Source organism: Sinocyclocheilus anshuiensis, unplaced genomic scaffold (genome assembly GCF_001515605.1).
Source record: "Sinocyclocheilus anshuiensis isolate Anshui unplaced genomic scaffold, SAMN03320099.WGS_v1.1 scaffold160, whole genome shotgun sequence".
Lineage (NCBI taxonomy): Eukaryota > Metazoa > Chordata > Actinopteri > Cypriniformes > Cyprinidae > Sinocyclocheilus > Sinocyclocheilus anshuiensis.
The window spans coordinates 1818613-1836193 of NW_015554119.1; the positions used below are offsets into that span (position 1 = coordinate 1818613).

At 35.1% G+C, this 17581-nt stretch overlaps 1 protein-coding gene and 1 long non-coding RNA gene across 2 annotated transcripts in view; one reads left to right on the top strand and one right to left on the bottom strand.

Moving 5' to 3' along the window:
* Nucleotides 1–4959: 4959 nt before the first annotated feature.
* Nucleotides 4960–17581, top strand: part of LOC107669948 (protein FAM135B-like) — a 41887-nt gene continuing 29265 nt past the window's right edge. Inside the window, 2 exon segments of the mRNA XM_016462381.1 lie at nt 4960–5147; nt 13418–13497. Coding sequence (XP_016317867.1) covers nt 5068–5147; nt 13418–13497 — 160 coding nt within the window. The 5' untranslated portion in view covers nt 4960–5067.
* On the bottom strand, nt 13414–15492 carry LOC107669962 (uncharacterized). The gene is made up of 4 exons (XR_001632046.1): nt 15165–15492; nt 14863–15048; nt 13918–14028; nt 13414–13485 (listed from the first exon to the last, which is right to left on the bottom strand). It is a non-coding gene; the product is annotated as an uncharacterized LOC107669962 (long non-coding RNA).

Below are 17581 nucleotides of genomic sequence, written 5' to 3' on the forward strand. Positions count from 1 at the left end.
AGGGTTGTCAAATCGATTAATCACATCCAAAATAAAGGTTTGTGTTTACATAACATGTGTGTGTGCTTTGTATATTTATGTATACATAAATAAACACACACACATGGATATATTTAATATATATGTATATATATATATATATATATATATATATATATAAATCATATATAAATATGAATACACATGTGTAAATATTTCTTAAAAGTATATACATGTACATATTTATATATACATATAAATATACACAAGGCACAAACATATATGTAAACAATCTTTTTGGATAGAATTAATTGCGATTAATCAATTTGACAGCTCTAATATAATATATATTGCATCCAAAATAAAATTTTGAGTTTACATAATATACGTGTATACACACACACACACACACACACACACACACACAGACGGACACAACCTGACAGGCCCATAAGGCTCTTCACTCTTGCCAGAATGAAATCATAGATCACTCACAGCAAGCCCATGGCCTGCAGAATTGATCAAGCAAGTGTCTTCAGTCAGCAATATATTTATGACTGCACACAAGCACCCACTGTTGCACAAAAATATTGAATATTGCTGGAAGTGAACTCTGGGAAATGCGGGTTACATGTCCATCATTTTGGCAGATCTCTGAGAATATTAAAGGTGTCCGGTAATTCCGTCCCACTGTAATACATTCAACTGAACACTTCACAGTCCAAACACACCGAGAGATTCATTTCACAGACTTCCTTTGCAAACACGTTTTTTAATAGCAGTTTAAAGTCCAGTAACATCCACTGTGTGTGATTACTGCCTGTAAAGGAAGTAGTGACCTCAGTTAAACCAATATTGTTTGATCATGTCATACCATTCCGCTATCTAAATCTAAATACATGAGTAAATCTTACATATATGAATCTTGTCGCATTAATCGATCAAGCAGATTAGTCAGGTTCCTAGTTCCTTTCACAAACTTTATTTGATTACATTTATTTTACGTTTTATGTTTTGACTTTACTTAATTTTTTTCTATATTTATTAACTGAGCAGATTTATTACAAAATGAATAGCATAAAACAGAATTATTGTCTAAATCTAACGAGACCTATAATTATAGGAAGACATCTGTTATATTCTGTTTAAAATTTACCTAACCAACTTCATATTATTCTGTTGTGTTCTATTTTATTTTGTATTTATTTATTCAGCAGATGCATTTACCCAAAGCAATGTTATATTATTCAATTATATTCCATTTCATTCTATATTTCTTTAACAAATGCATTTACCCAAACCAACTTCATATTATTCTAATTTGTTTATTAATTTAGCAAATGCATTTACCCAAAGCAACTTTATATTATTCTATTATCTTCTATTTGAACTATATTTATCAATTAGGTCCATTTGCCTAAAGCAACTTCAGCAACTTTAGCAGATGCTAAATTAAGAACATATTATAATAACACTATAGTAACATTTTATTCTATATTTATTTATTTAGCAGACTAACTTACACACAGCAACTTTGTATTGTTCTATTATGTCCTATTTTATTCTATATTTATTTACTTAGAACAGCATGCAATTTACTTTTTATTTATAAAAAGTACCTCAATATAGCGTTTTATTTTACAGGAAAGCTAAGGGGTCAATTTAGCATATGCATTTACACAAATTATCTTTTTATTATTCTATTATGTTATATTTATTCTATATTTATTTATTTAGGAAATGCATTTACTTAAAGCAACTTTTTAATATTCTATTTTATTCTATATTATTTAGCATATGCATTTACATATAGCAACTTGATATTATTTTATTACTTTATTTCATTCTATATTTATTCACTAGACATATTTACCTAAAGCAACTTCATGTTATTATAATATATTTTATATTTATTAATTTAGCAGATGCATTTACACAAATTAACTTTATATTATTCTATTATGTTCTATTTGATTCTATATTCATTTATTTACTACATGCATTTACCTAAAGCAATTTCATGTTATTCTACTAAAATCTATATTTATTCAGCAGATCCTTTTACACAGAGCACCTTTATATAATTCTGTTATGTTCTATTTTATTCTATGTTCATTTATTTACTAGATGCATTTACCTTTTCTATTCTATATTTATTAAGTTAGCTGATGCATTGATCCAAATCAACTTTTTAATATTCCATTTTATTGTGTGCATATTGCAACTTCATATTGTTCTATTGTTTTATTTCATCTATATTTATTTACTTATTAGATGCATTTACCTAAAGCTACTTCATGTTATTCTACTGTATTCTATATTCATTAATTTAGCAGGTGCATTTACCTAAAGCAACTTAATTATATTCTATTCTGTTCTATTCTTATAGATACAAAAGTCCTTCTATTCTGCATGAGTATTGCATGTTTCAAATTAATCACCAGTACCCATAATGGCCTCTGCTTCTGCTTCAGCAGCTGCAGAGGTCAGTGTTCTCTGGCCCGTCTCGGACAGGCTCTCAGGATACTGAATGGGGCAGTGAAGCCAACACGGTGGAACATTGTGTCAGTTAACGCAAGGGCAGCATTTCAAAGGAAACATATTTTTCATTTCTCAGCATCAGCTGCCAGAGGAAGGTGACTGCAGCTCCAGAGCTGTTAACCTTTAGCCGGCATACCGAGACCGAGCACTAAACCACTAATAATAGCCATCTAATGCTACACCACACTCGTTCAGATCCCGCCTCTTTATTGCTTCCTTTTCCCACTCCCTCTGTAATGTCTGCTGGAACGCCATTCCTATCAATATTTCATCACTGCTACCAGAAACATTTTTGTGCTCCCCATTCACATCGGACAGTGAAGCTCCTGTAGCTTTCCTAACTACGGCTCATGCAGTTTTGAAACATTTGAATCATCTCTGTTTATTAATAGGAAGCCGTCACATGACGCTGCACCCACTGCTACATGAGAGGATGCAAAACAGGGAGTCGTGTTATGATTGAGCTTTTGGAATTCCTCCGTAAATACTGTTAGGTACATTCGTTTGATGCATTTTTCTACCTTACTACAGTACAGAAGAACTATAAGAAGTGGACAGTGTTTGAAAACGGTCTTTCTCTGTTTGTCTAAACATCTAGCTGACATCTGCCTCAGCCAATGGTGTGAGTTTGGGGCGAGACTACTGTTTGTTCAATCAACGGCAAACAGAAAGAGTGTTCAGGATACCAGTTTGATTTTATTCTGGTCATTATTTTTACAAATTGTGATGCTAGTGGCTCAAAAACGAATCACATCAGCTTTAAAAAGTAAGTGAAACAGTATCCGATATAAAATGAAAAAGATTTCAAATGGTTTAGGCTAAACCCCTCTATATCTACTGTAAGCTTCAATGAAAACTTTGCCCTTGTTGAGTTCACCTGAGCTGGACAATAATGTTGGATAATACACTTGGATAATAAGAGTTGTTGCATGCCCGTTTGGCCGTTGCAACTGGTTTTCTTGCTCACCTGCGATATCTACTTTGTCCATCTGATATCCATCTACTTTGGCAAACACATTACACGTTTAAACCAGTAGTCATGTGACAGGTCTGTTGATCATGTGACTTTCATGGATATATTTGCCAGAGTTACTGGAAGGTGTTTGGATAGACACCGAAACGTCTTGTTGATTTTTTTTTATATAGTCCAGTGATTTTAATAAACACATTTTTTAACGTTTTTATTACCTGGATGATTTAGTTATGAATCTACACATCAGATCCAGGAAGTTCTGCTTCTTTGCCCCCCACTGATGGGACGTCCTTAAAACTGCACACTCACTGGCGATATGGCAGTTCAGTTTCTAGACAGAAAAATGCCTTGACGTATCTTCATTAAAAGAAAATGATAGATAAGTCAACCCAATTGGGTATTATAAAGTCAGAATTGCGTGATATAAATTACTGATATGTTAGTCTTAGAAATAAAGTCAGAACTGCGAGAAAAAAAGTCAGAATTGCGAGATATAAACTCACAATTCTGACTTTTTTTCTCACAGTTCTGACTTTATTTCTCAGAATTGCACGTTTACGGTATATATCACAATTATGACTTTTTAACTCGCAATTGCGAGTTTGTATCACGCAGTTCGGTGAAAAAAAGTTGCAATTACCTTTTTTATTTTTTTATTCAGTGGCAGAAACAGGCTTCCATAGTGATGTGCTTTATTGTCCTGAAAATACACAATAAAACTTCAAATTATATAATAAATTTTGGAACAGATTGACACTTATTAATCTGACAACTGGACATTGATATTGGATGATGGCCTAGTCATTATATCTGTTTTTTACTACAATAAAGACAATTTGAAAGAGAATGAGTAATAAAGATAATGAAGGACAAACAAACAGAGAAAGAGACAAAAAGACAGAAAGATAAACTTGAGTGAAAATGTGAATGCTAATAATCAATGCTGAGTGTTGCTCTCTAAAACACACTGCTTCTTTCTCATAAAGCCAGTCTGGAAAAGAAAATATCCAATCAGATTCCAGCCATTCCTCTCATGTCACAAGCACTCACAAGGACTCACACCACAACCTGTTGTGTGGGAAGAAGCCATTGATATGATTACTGCCACACACACACACACACACACACACACACACAAACACACAGGTTCAGCCTGAGCTGCGGCGTCTCTTAGACGGATGGTGTCATAAGTATGATTTGGGATCACGTCCAGAAATGCCACTGCTGCCATCCGTCTTGGAGCTGCGCGACGCACATTCGTTTGCCACAGAGCGGCACATCGGGTTCTCAGAACAAATATTGTCTGGGATGAGTCACAGCCTGAGTAATTAGAGATGGCGTCTCCCTGAGTCATACATGTGCGTCCGGCTCTTGAGTAACTGGATTGTGTTCATTTGGGTTACCACGGTAAACACACTCCCTCACAATGGGCGAACGGCTCGGCTTACAATGGAACAGCAACATAGAGAGTCCTGAAAGAGAAATGCATTCTGAGTTAGATAGCAAGACAATGCAAGCCTTGTTGTGTTCAGCTGCAAATTAACATTTCTCTGTCTCTCTAGGTGATGGAATAGATGATGTCGGAAGTACAGGGCACTGTAGAGTTCTCGCTGGAGCTGCACAAGTTTCACAATGTGGATCTCTTCCAGAGAGGGTAAGTCTGTATTTTTCTGTACGTCTAATGAAGGCTCTGTTAAGTGTTCGGGAAGAGCACATGGTGACAACATCACGCATAAACACTAAGAGACACTTTGAATCAGTTTAATTGTCACATTCCAGGCATTTTTCCATGTTCTTTTTGGATGCAGTGAATAGTCAGCTTTGTGTCGTATTCATTTTGTGTCATGCGGCACAAACACCAGAGCTGGAAATCAAAACTAGAGTTTTGGTACATGTCTCATTATGCTAACAGCTAGTGTAGTCCTAAAAGCTGACAATATTAACTTTTAGCAGATATATGCATTTTCTCTAATGGGAAATTGGATGCTTTTGAAGGAAGTCTCTTCTGTTAACCAAGGTTGCATTTATTTGATCAAAAATGCAGTAAGATCAGTAATACTGTAAAATATTATTACTACTAAAATAACTATTTTCTATTTGAATATATTTTAAAATGTAATTTATTTCTGTGATGCAAAGCTGAATTTTCAGTATCATTACTTCAGTCTTCAGTGTCACATGACCCTTCAGAAATCATTTTAATATGCTGATTTGCTGCTCAAAGAAACATTTCTTATTATTATCAATGATGAAAACAGCTGTGGTGCTTAATATATTTGTGGAAACTTTTTTTTTTTTCAGGATCAACTGATGATTATAAAGTTCAAAAGAACAGCTTTTGTAACATTATACATGTCTATACTCCCACTTATTATCAATTTCATGTATAATTAAAGTATTAATGTAATGTAATGCAATAAGTTTACAGGAAAAGAAAACGGTGCTTCTCGTGCAATTTCATAGAGTTTTTAAAGGTGAAGCATGTGTGATTTCTGAGCCATTAGTGGTAACAAACGAAATTTGTAATCTGTTTGAGCATTTTGATTGGCTCAGACATATTCACCGAACCAATGGTGTGAATTTGGGGTGGGGCTATCTGTTTGACCAATAGCAGACAATAATTTTATTTGAAAATATATTTGGTACCTCTAGTGGTGCAAAAAATAACACACTTTTCTAAATGTGGATCTTACACCTATTTTAGGATCACCTGTATACATGTTTAATCTAAAAAAAAAAACAACTTCTATAACTGGCAATATTCCCATTATTCTAGGTACATACATATGCGCAAATACAAGCTATTCCTTGAGGAGAGAATATTTATTTCTAATAAAATAATGACATTTACACATTTGTTTAATGCTAATTACTTTGAAAACAGCCATAACCACCATACCAGTGTCAATGCAACCACTCTAACTCTCAGCTTCCACTATAATCAAAACAGTTGTCTATGCTGCAAATGTCTAAAGTCGTGTTGTGTGCATTGTGGACAGCTTCACTGACTGTAACAGGAGTTATCTTTGGGTTCCGGTGCATCGCTTGCTTGTGTTGATTGGGTGTTAAACAGTGTTTTCATTTAAATCTCCCTGCTAAGACCATGAGATGTCACATGAAGGTGTTTGTTTCAGTAGACTGGTAGAATAATGATTGATTTTTGCTTGCTTTGTACATTATGTTCCTGTCATTGGTTCAAGCCAAATCAATTACAGTCAGCAGGTGAAGTCTACAGGGAATTCAATGACTTTTCAGGTCACTGATTTTTAACTATGGAGGATACAGGGATCTGACTAGGAACTCATTTGAGATTCAGGGACAAAACTGTGCTTCCATGACCTTTATGATTCGTGACTAGAGTTCTGCTGCCACGAGTTTGGTGCTAGTCCAGTGGTTGACATTCAATAACATTGGCATGTTATGTGCACACTACCATTCAAAAGTTTGGGGTTGATCAATTTTGATGAATATAATGCATTCTTGCTGAATAAAAGTTTGCTTTAAAAAAATCTTACTGAATGGTAATATATGTAAATATACAGTATATATTAAATATATACACTAAATATATATTAATAGTTAGTGTACTTTTTAGTGTTAGTTAGTACTTTTTAGTTAGTTTTAGTTAGTGTACAAAAAGGTGATAAAAAGGGTCAATTACAGGATTTTACATGGATACTTTCCATTATACGTTATCTAAAAATTAACTATCTTGATTGAAAAAAAACAACAACAACTGTCAACTACCAATTTAAAGACAACATGAAAACATATTTTATCCTATTTACCGTATTTAATAAATGCTCCTGTTTTTATTGTAAAAAAAATGTTGGAGACATTTTATGGAGGCAAATAAAAAATGCTATTAATTATAATTAAGGTCAATAGTGAGTGTTAACAGTACATTAGCATTTAATTTAACAACTTCATAATTTTTTTTAACACAAAAGGATGGGAGATTAAAGGTCTCGTTGTCTTGAAGAACCAGGTAGTGCTAGCGCAAAAGTTACAAGTTCAATCCCAAGGGTGATCAATAAAGTTTCTGAAAAAAGCAAGTCTATAAAGCTAGAAACACTAGAGACTCCCAAGGCACATCTACTGTAGACACCTGTCTGTCAGCAGATCTAATATAGTATTACCTCTCTATCCTCCACTGTTCTCCTGACAGATGTGTGAAGCAGAGGTTGCGATGGAGTAGAGGTCACTCATAATGTTTTTCAGCTCAGCCCGTCTGCTCTGAGATTAAAGCAAGGCCATTGCTTTGGCTGAAACATCAGCTTTGCAGAGATTTGACTGGCCCTTCCCCCCTCCATAAAGCAGAAAGCTCTTGTCTGAAATAATCTCCACAAGACACACACTGCTCTCTAATGTACTGTTTGTTTTTAACAGCCCCTGTATGTAGTTCCTACGGTGTCCGAGAGAGCTCAACGTACCGCAACTTCAGAAAACACATGCAGATAGAAAAAGCACCAGCAAATTAAGAAAACGTCTTCATCAGTTTGACAGAACATGTCCTGCAAATACTCGCAACACAACCAAATACAAAAACACGCTGCAAATGCTCACAACACAAACAAATAAAGAAATGCGCTGCAAAAACAGAAACGTGCTGCAAATGCTCACAACACAAACAAATAAAGAAACGAGCTGCAAAAACAGAAACGCACTGCAAATGCTCACAACACAAACAAATAAAGCGCTGCAAATGCTCACAACACAAACAAACAAAGCGCTGCAAATGCTCACAACACAAACAAATAAAGAAATGCGCTGCAAATGCTCCACAAACAAATAAAGAAATATGCTGCAAATACAACACAAATACAGAAACACGCTGCAAATACTCAAAACACAAACAAATAAAGAAACACGCTGCAGATACTCACAACACAAACAAATAAAGAAATGCGCTGCAAATACTCACAACACAAACAAATAAAGAAAGCGCTGCAAATGCTCAAAACACAAACAAATAAAGCGCTGCAAATACTCATACCACAAACAAAGCGCTGCAAATGCTCACAACACAAACAAATAAGGAAATGCGCTGCAAATGCTCACAACACAAACAAATAAAGCGCTGCAAATGCTCACAACACAAACAAATAAAGCGCTGCAAATACTCACAACACAAACAAATAAAGCGCTGCAAATACTCACAACACAAACAAATAAAGCGCTGCAAATACTCACAACACAAACAAATAAAGAAATGCACTGCAAATACTGGCAACACAAACAAATAAAGAAATGTGCTGCAAATGCTCACAACACAAACAAATTAAGAAATGCACTGCAAAAACTGGCAACACAAACAAATAAAGAAATGTGCTGCAAATACTCACAACACAAACAAATAAAAAAAACACGCTGCAAATGCTCACAACACAAACAAATAAAGAAAGCGCTGCAAATGCTCACAACACAAACAAATAAAGAAATGCACTGCAAATACAGCACAAACAAATAAAGAAACATGCTGCAAATACTCACAACACAAACAAATAAAGAAACACCGCTGCAAATACTCACAACACAAACAAATAAAGAAAGCGCTGCAAATGCTCACAACACAAACAAATAAAGAAATGCACTGCATATACTGGCAACACAAACAAATAAAGAAATGCACTGCAAATGCTCACAACACAAACAAATAAATAGCACAATAGCACAGACCACATACAAATACAATAAAACACATAAATAGCACAGACCACAACAAAATTATCCCAACAAAACGAAAATTAACCATGCTTTTTTTTTTTTTTTTTGGCATATTGATTACCGTTTGTATAACCACAGTTGTACAAATACCATGGTTAAAACTATGGTTAGTGTAGTAAATCCATGGCTAATTTGTGCATGGTTACAGTAACCATTTTTTTGTTTTTTTTATTTTACTTATATAATAAATGTATGTATTAATTAATTAATTTTAATAGTAGGCTACACTCTTAAAAATAAAGGTGCTTCACGATGCCATAGAATAACCTTTTTGTCTAAATGGTTCCATAAAGAACCTTTAACATCTGAAGAACCTTTCTGTTTCACAAAAGGTTATTTGGGGCGAAAGAAGGTTCTTCAGATTATAAAAAGGTAAGAAAGAGATGGTTCTTTAAAGAACCTTTGACTGAATGGTTCTTTGTGGAACCAAAAATGTTCTTCTATGGCATATTTTTAATTTTTGTAAGGTAAGTTGTAAAGGTAATTTAGCCAGCTTACATAACCTTTAATCACTAATTAGTTACAGTAATTGTGTATTTCGTCAGCTTATTTAGGCTAATAATATCCACAAAAAAAGAGCTAATGAATATGATCAGGGTGTTAAAATAAACAAAAATCTCACCTTTCAGAGTAGACAGTGCATGTCCTCTCACCTTTCAGAGCAAACATTGATAAATATGTCCCAGCCATGTTTGTCACTTTGCAGTTCCCTTAAACATTTCCGATGTGGTCTGTGTCTATTTGCAGCGTTTCTGTTTTTGCAGCGTATTTCTTTATTTAATTGTGTTGTGAGCATTTGCAGCATGTGTGTTGTGAAATTGATGATGTTTTTTTTTTTTTAATTTGCAGGTGTTTTTTCATTTGCAGCGCGTTGGGCTCTCTCGGCCACCGTAAGTTCCTGCTCTGAAGAGAAGCATCTAACAATAGAACAGGGCCGATTGAACTAATAGACCTTTAGACTATAAATGTCTGATGGAGCCAAACAGCATGTGTTATAATGAGCGCTGAGAATCTGTTTGGGAATGAAGGACTCGCTGGGCAGTGGTTCACTGGTGTGTGTGTGGTATTGGTTTGAAGAATGTGTGTGGATTTGATGAAACAGAAAAGAACAAATCAATGCAGATTTCTCTTAATCAACAAATCACTGACATATGACATCTAACTTAAGCACAAATGTGCACTAGTTGAAAATGCAAATTTAATGACCAGAAGAGGAATTATTATTCTGTCATCATTTACTCACCATCATGTTGTTCCAAACCTTTTTAATCTGGGGAACAGAAAAAAAGTAATTTCAAAACAGTTTTCCATTAAATTGAACTGACAAGCTTTCAAGCTTTTAAAAGGACACAAAAGCACCATAAAGGTATCATAAAAGTAGTCCAAACGACTAACTATATTTTGTTCACACAAAAATTAAAATTCTGTCTCCATTGACTAACACAGTATGGAAAAAAGAAGAAGAAGAAAAGAAAAAGTAAAAAACAATGGAAATCAATGGGGACAATCAACTGTTTGGCTACGCATATTGCTTCAAAATCTTTTTTTTTTTTTTTAATGTTCAGAGAAACTCATACAAGGCTATGATTTAATAAGTTGTGTGATTTTTTTTCTTCTTCCTCAAGTCATGTTCAGGGCTCTGTACTTTTGTGAGGAACAAACCAAACTGTAAATTAATATGTGCTAAATAAATTAGCTGAATTTAATTTAACTGTGTTCGGAATCCATTTGCATTGACTTTGCTGCATTAACTAAAACTGTATGAGTGGATTTTTAGTTCCCAGCATGCTTTGTACAGTGCTGAACTGGGAGAGTAGATGTTGTAATTTTATGCATTTTTGAGTAAAGGGAAATACATGAAAATAAACAAGAAAATACTATTTCAGTCATTCTACTTTAAAATGTCATGTTTAGTTCAATGTTACTTGCTGTTTCTTTGTAATTAATTGTGGAATTTACTAGCAGTTTCTAAATAAAATAAAATGTATTTTAAGTAAAATGAACAAAGTGAATAAATATGATCTTCTCAATATTTTATTTTTATTGCTTGCCACTGCACTGGCATTAACACAGCTATGTTCACTGAATGAATTATCAAACACCACAGTCATCATCTAACCATATTACAACCAAACCACAAGCTCTACTCTCCAGCACTATGGTTACCACAAAAACTTAATAGCAAAACACCATAAGTAGTTTTTTATTCAGCAGCGATCTCATGCATTTCAGACGTTTGTAGCTTGTTCAGGCTGTATACTTGTTTAACATGTGCTACAGACAGTTTAGCAGGTGTGATATCATTTGTAGCTTGTGCTTCAGCATACAGACATTTTAACACGCAGTATAAACAGTTTACCACATGCTACAGCGCATATCATGCAGTTGATTTGCTTTAGCATGTGATCAAACGGTCTGTTGACGGTGTGAATTGTGTGAATTGCAGTCGTGTTTAGTATGTGCTCTAGATGTGGTGAAGCTTGTGGATGTTGTAAATATGTTTTGATGTGTACTGTAGACATATTTAGCATGTACTGTCAACATACTGTAGATGTTCTTGCCAAGCTCAGGAATACCCGACTTCATCTCCAGGGAGCTGCAGCATGATCATGATGTTGGAGTGCTTCAACATTTAACATGCAACTGCACTCGCTTCACTGGCAAAGGTGACCTTTGTACAATCCCCCTGATGGAGTCTGGGCTGTCTGAGCATGCCAACTAAGCTTTCACATTACTTCACCATCATTATTTATGATTTAATAGAGATTCACTGCATAAAATCTCACACTGACCAGATCAACGGCTGTTTATCGTGATCTTGGTCAATGTAAGTGGTATAGGAGCATGCATTATATCCATTATTTATTGCCATTTTGTCCTGTAGGGATTAATAATTCAGGCACATTTGAAGAGGACTTTACCGGTATGGCTGGGGAAAAAAATGCCAGTCTTTTATTAGGTAACAGGTTTGGTGGTGTATATAAAGTTCAAATGACCAGATTTCAGAAACATTGATTGTATAAATGGATATGAAATTGAACAAATACGTTCCTTCTGTAATGTGTTCGGTCACCTGCAGTAAATGATATGAATGATCATTTTTAAGTGAACTATTGCTTTACACTCACCTAGTTTAAAGAAACAGTTCAGCCAAAAATGGCCTCCAAAAATGAGAGAAGCCAGTTAAAAGGACAGTTTACCAATAAATGCAAATGCTGTTCATTTACTGACTCTCAGGTCATCCAAGATGTAGGTGACTTTTTTTCTTCAGTAGAACAGTAAAGAAGAATTTTAGCTGAAACCATGGTCCTAGGTGATTCATATAATGCGAGTCAGCGGTTAAGAAAAGCATATCAAGAAACACAAAATGAATACCCATGGCGCCTGACAATATATTGAGGTCTTATGAAGCGAAATGATTGGTCTGTGCAAGAAACTGAACCCTATTTCCAACATTATTACCTGTAATCCAAAGCCTCAGGCAAACGGTCCGGAGTGATTTCAGGTTTGCGAATGAATCATTCTTTTGAACCGGTTCTAGACTAAACCGTCTGAAACGGTTCTCAGTTCGAGCAGCACAGATTTACAATTTACTTTGGATTACAGGTAATAATGGTGCTAATAGTGTTCAGTTTCTTGCACAGACCAATCGTTTCACTTCATAAGACCTCAATACATCATCAGGAGCCATGGGTATTAATTTTGTGTTCCATTATATGCTTTTTTTGATTCTCAAAGTCTTTTTTTGAGGATCTAATTAATAGGAAAGCTTACTGAACTTGGATCTTGAACTTAAATTTGGAGCTTATTTTACTTGCAAGACAAAATATTAGTTTTGTGTTCATAGAACTTGTATATAATGTTTGTTGAAAGCACAGACCAACTTTAATTGTTATACATTCCACAATTTCAAAATTACAGCAACTTTTTTCCTGTTGAGTGTACTCAAAAATGTCCCGAAGCTTGTTGCCTTGAGTTTAGGAGTTTTCTCACTGCATCTAGACCATTTTAACACCAGCAAACAACCTAGATTTATTTTTTTCCCCCTCAGACACACTGTTATTTGTGCTGTTGTTCAGTCTGCAATTTTTTATGATAATGATTCTTTGTTCAACTGAGTTGTAATCCAGTGTCTTTTCCACGTTGTAATCTGTGAATAAAATCTATAATAATTAAAAAATTCTCTGTCAATTGCAGCTTCTATCAGGTGAGGGCAGGGCTGCGTGTGTCTTCTCGGGTTCCCCACAGAATCACTGCCACAACACCTGGATACACAGGTGAGAACTCCATATATTCACTTTCTTCATCTCAGAGTCTCCATAAATCAATGTGTGCAGCATCAATATGTCAAACAACATGCAACTAATCAGTTAGCAACATCGGCTTGTGTGTCTAGATTCTTTTCTTTTATTAGATTCAATGTTTTTAGTGGTGGTGGTTTAGATTCAAGATGCATTATCTGAGAGAGGGTTTTAAACTGTCAGCACGCTAAAATCCTCTCTGAGGAGATGCATCCCTAAATTCATTCCCTATAAAGGCACATTAGAAATTTTGAAACTAATTCAACTTCTTAAACAACAATTTTAGAGACAATTACTGATGCACATTAAATAACTTGCTGTAAGCAATGTTCCTGTTATTACGCACAATGCATTTGTGAGTACTTCATTTTGGTTACAATTATTCAGCCTATTTACCTTGTTTTGCTGGATACAGGATTATAGTGGAGCCCATCGGATGAGTGTGAGCATTCGAGGGCTCTTTCCCAGAGGCTTTTGGGAGGATTCCCCTCGCTGTCTCCGCTCCCACTATTAAAAATAAATGTGCAGAATAAATTTAGACACACATAGGTCTTTCTGTAACAAAACAGCCTTTAGAGGACAGAGAGAGAGATACAGAGACAGAATTTACTATCTTGATATAAGGCTTTTAGAGTTGGACAAATTATCGATCACGCACTAATACTCTATCACTTGCTTTCAAAGTCAAATACAGATCGACAAATGACAACGAGTGCAATACAACAGCTGATTTGTTCAACACTTATGCAAAATATTATTAAATTATTACCAAATTAAATTAATTCATTACACAGTTGAAATGCTTCATTTTGAATTCTTACGTTTTAAATTTTAGTTTTTAAAGTGTAAACAACGTTTTTACTTTTATATATATAATGTTATAATTTATTCATGTGTTTAATATATATATATATATATATATATATATATGTATATATACACACACACACACATTTATAATTGTGTTTAATATATTTAAATATAATATTATTTATCATTTTAACATTTTATATATTTTCATAAATGTCTACAATATCACCTATAAACTATATAACAGAACAATTTGTATGGGATTATTATTATTAATACAAATACATAAAATTACTTGTTTAATTTTTACTTTTACTGTTTTCTGCCATTTTGTAATATGCATTACCCTTACAGCATAGTAAAATCACAGTAACACATGGTCTTTCGTGGCTTATTCTATTATATTACACATATAAAGGTATACATTTGCTGTATGATTATTTTCATGGTTTTCTATGACCCCTTGATTACAAACATACACACTCTATGCTATTTACCTATTGCTTGTGTCTTGTTCTGTGTCTAACTTACATTCTTCACATTCTCAGCACACATTCTGCGCTCAAAACAGTAATCTCCAGGCTGCTTTAGTTTTATGGCCATCTAAAGGCAATCAGGGACACGGACACCATGTTTCAACAGGTCACGTTGTGTCAGGTGAAAATATAGTGTGTTTTCACAACACTGACGGCTTCTTTAGTGTCACACACAGGTCACCTGCACATACACAATTATCAAAAGATCCAAAATAAGTATTTTTGAAAGACACACTCTATCCAGAAAAGCCTCTTAAAAATCTACTTCAACACTATATTTTCTTTGTAATATCTTACCAAACACAATTTAGAAGATTAATCACTCTATTCACCCATGGGACTGCTGTTTACTTCCCAATTTGCATTCAGAGCATGCTTCTGAAAGTGACACAGGTTTATTCGGTGAGGCCTCAGATACTCATCTGAATCGTGTGATTCCAGATCAAATACTGCTGTCTGACTGACATCACTTCACCATAATGAGCTTCTGGGCAGACTTTCATCTTCTGTTTACATGAGAGGATACAACAAGACTAGAATTTTGTTGCTGGATGTCTGCTGTCTTTTTTTTGCTGACATAGGCTTGCTTGTAATTCTGGTATTTCTAAATAAAAAAAAAGGCACATTATACACACAACCATTCAAAAGTTTGGGATCAGTAAGATTTCATTTTTTTTGTAAGTCTGTTTTAATGCTCACCAAAGCTGCATTTATTTCATCAACAGTACAGTAAAAGCAGTAATATTGTGAAATATTGCACTTTTTTGGGCTTCAAAATCTCGACCCCCATTCACTGCCATTATAAAGCTTGGAAAAGCCATGACATTTTTTAATATAACTCAGATTGTATTTGTCTAAAAGAAGACTGTCATACACCTATGGCTTGAGGATGAGTAAATCATGGGGTAATTTTCATTTTTGGGTGAACTACCGTCACATTCGCTACTGTGAGGGAGCACGGCACGAGGAATGAGGAGACGTGGAGTACATCAACAAGGAGACTTTATCCATCCACCACAAGGGAACCAGGAAAACACACATAGCAGGAGAGGTTGACATATACAATAACGGACACCAAACCAGTGTTGCCAACTGCTTTCAATTGAAAGTAGCTAAAACTGGTAGCTAAATGTCACTGGATGGCATCACAATGGCAAACTGTCTGATCTATATAAAGATGAACGTATGTCAGCAGGCAAGATGAGAACTTAGATAAGGTTTGTCCAAGAAGTTGCTATATTTGTCCCTAAACTTTTGAAAAACATCTCAAACGTGGCAGGGAAGTTGCTAACTCTAGCTACAAAGTAGCTAAACTGGCAACACTGCACTGAACTAAGAACAGGGAACACTTTATATACACATGACATAACGAGGGGATGAGGAGACACACCTGGGATTAATATAACTAAACGGGAAACACCTGGAACAAATGATAAGGACAGGAATGGGAAGGACCAAATATGGGCATAGAAATACATGGGGAGCAAAACACACACAAAACACGGAACAGAGTCTGACACTACCCCTTTAATTTATTTAAACAAAAATCTTACTGACCCCAAACAAAACAAAACCGTAAGTGATAACAGCTTTTTGTCATGTCCCTTTTACATTTTTTGTCCAACCAGGACAGTGATAAATTAAGTATTTCCTGTTCATTCAGTTGCTCATTTTGCTTTAGTACTAGACATATGAGATAAAACACAGCAGTTTTCTTTGGCTATCATAACTTAATGCCTTTATTGAGGAGTTGTGTGTGTGTGTGTGTGTGTGTGTGTGTGTGTGTGTGTGTGTGTGTGCCTATGGCTTGAGGATGAGTAAATCATGGGGTAATTTTCATTTTTGGGTGAACTACCGTCACATTCGCTACTGTGAGGGAGCACGGCACGAGGAATGAGGAGACGTGGAGTACATCAACAAGGAGACTTTATCCATCCACCACAAGGGAACCAGGAAAACACACATAGCAGGAGAGGTTGACATATACAATAACGGACACCAAACCAGTGTTGCCAACTGCTTTCAATTGAAAGTAGCTAAAACTGGTAGCTAAATGTCACTGGATGGCATCACAATGGCAAATTCACTGATCTATATAAAGATGAACTTAGATCAGTGGGCAAGACGAGAACTTCGAAAAGGTTTGTCCAAGAAGTTGCTATATTTGTCCCTAAACTTTTGAAAAACATCTCAAACGTGGCAGGGAAGTTGCTAACTCTAGCTACAAAGTAGCTAAACTGGCAACACTGCACTGAACTAAGAACAGGGAACACTTTATATACACATGACATAACGAGGGGATGAGGAGACACACCTGGGATTAATATAACTAAACGGGAAACACCTGGAACAAATGATAAGGACAGGAATGGGAAGGACCAAATATGGGCACAGAAATACATGGGGAGCAAAACACACACAAAACACGGAACAGAGTCTGACACTACCCCTTTAATTTATTTAAACAAAAATCTTACTGACCCCAAACAAAACAAAACCGTAAGTGATAACAGCTTTTTGTCATGTCCCTTTTACATTTTTTGTCCAACCAGGACAGTGATAAATTAAGTATTTCCTGTTCATTCAGTTGCTCATTTTGCTTTAGTACTAGACATATGAGATAAAACACAGCAGTTTTCTTTGGCTATCATAACTTAATGCCTTTATTGAGGAGTTGTGTGTGTGTGTGTGTGTGTGTGTGTGTGTGTGTGTGT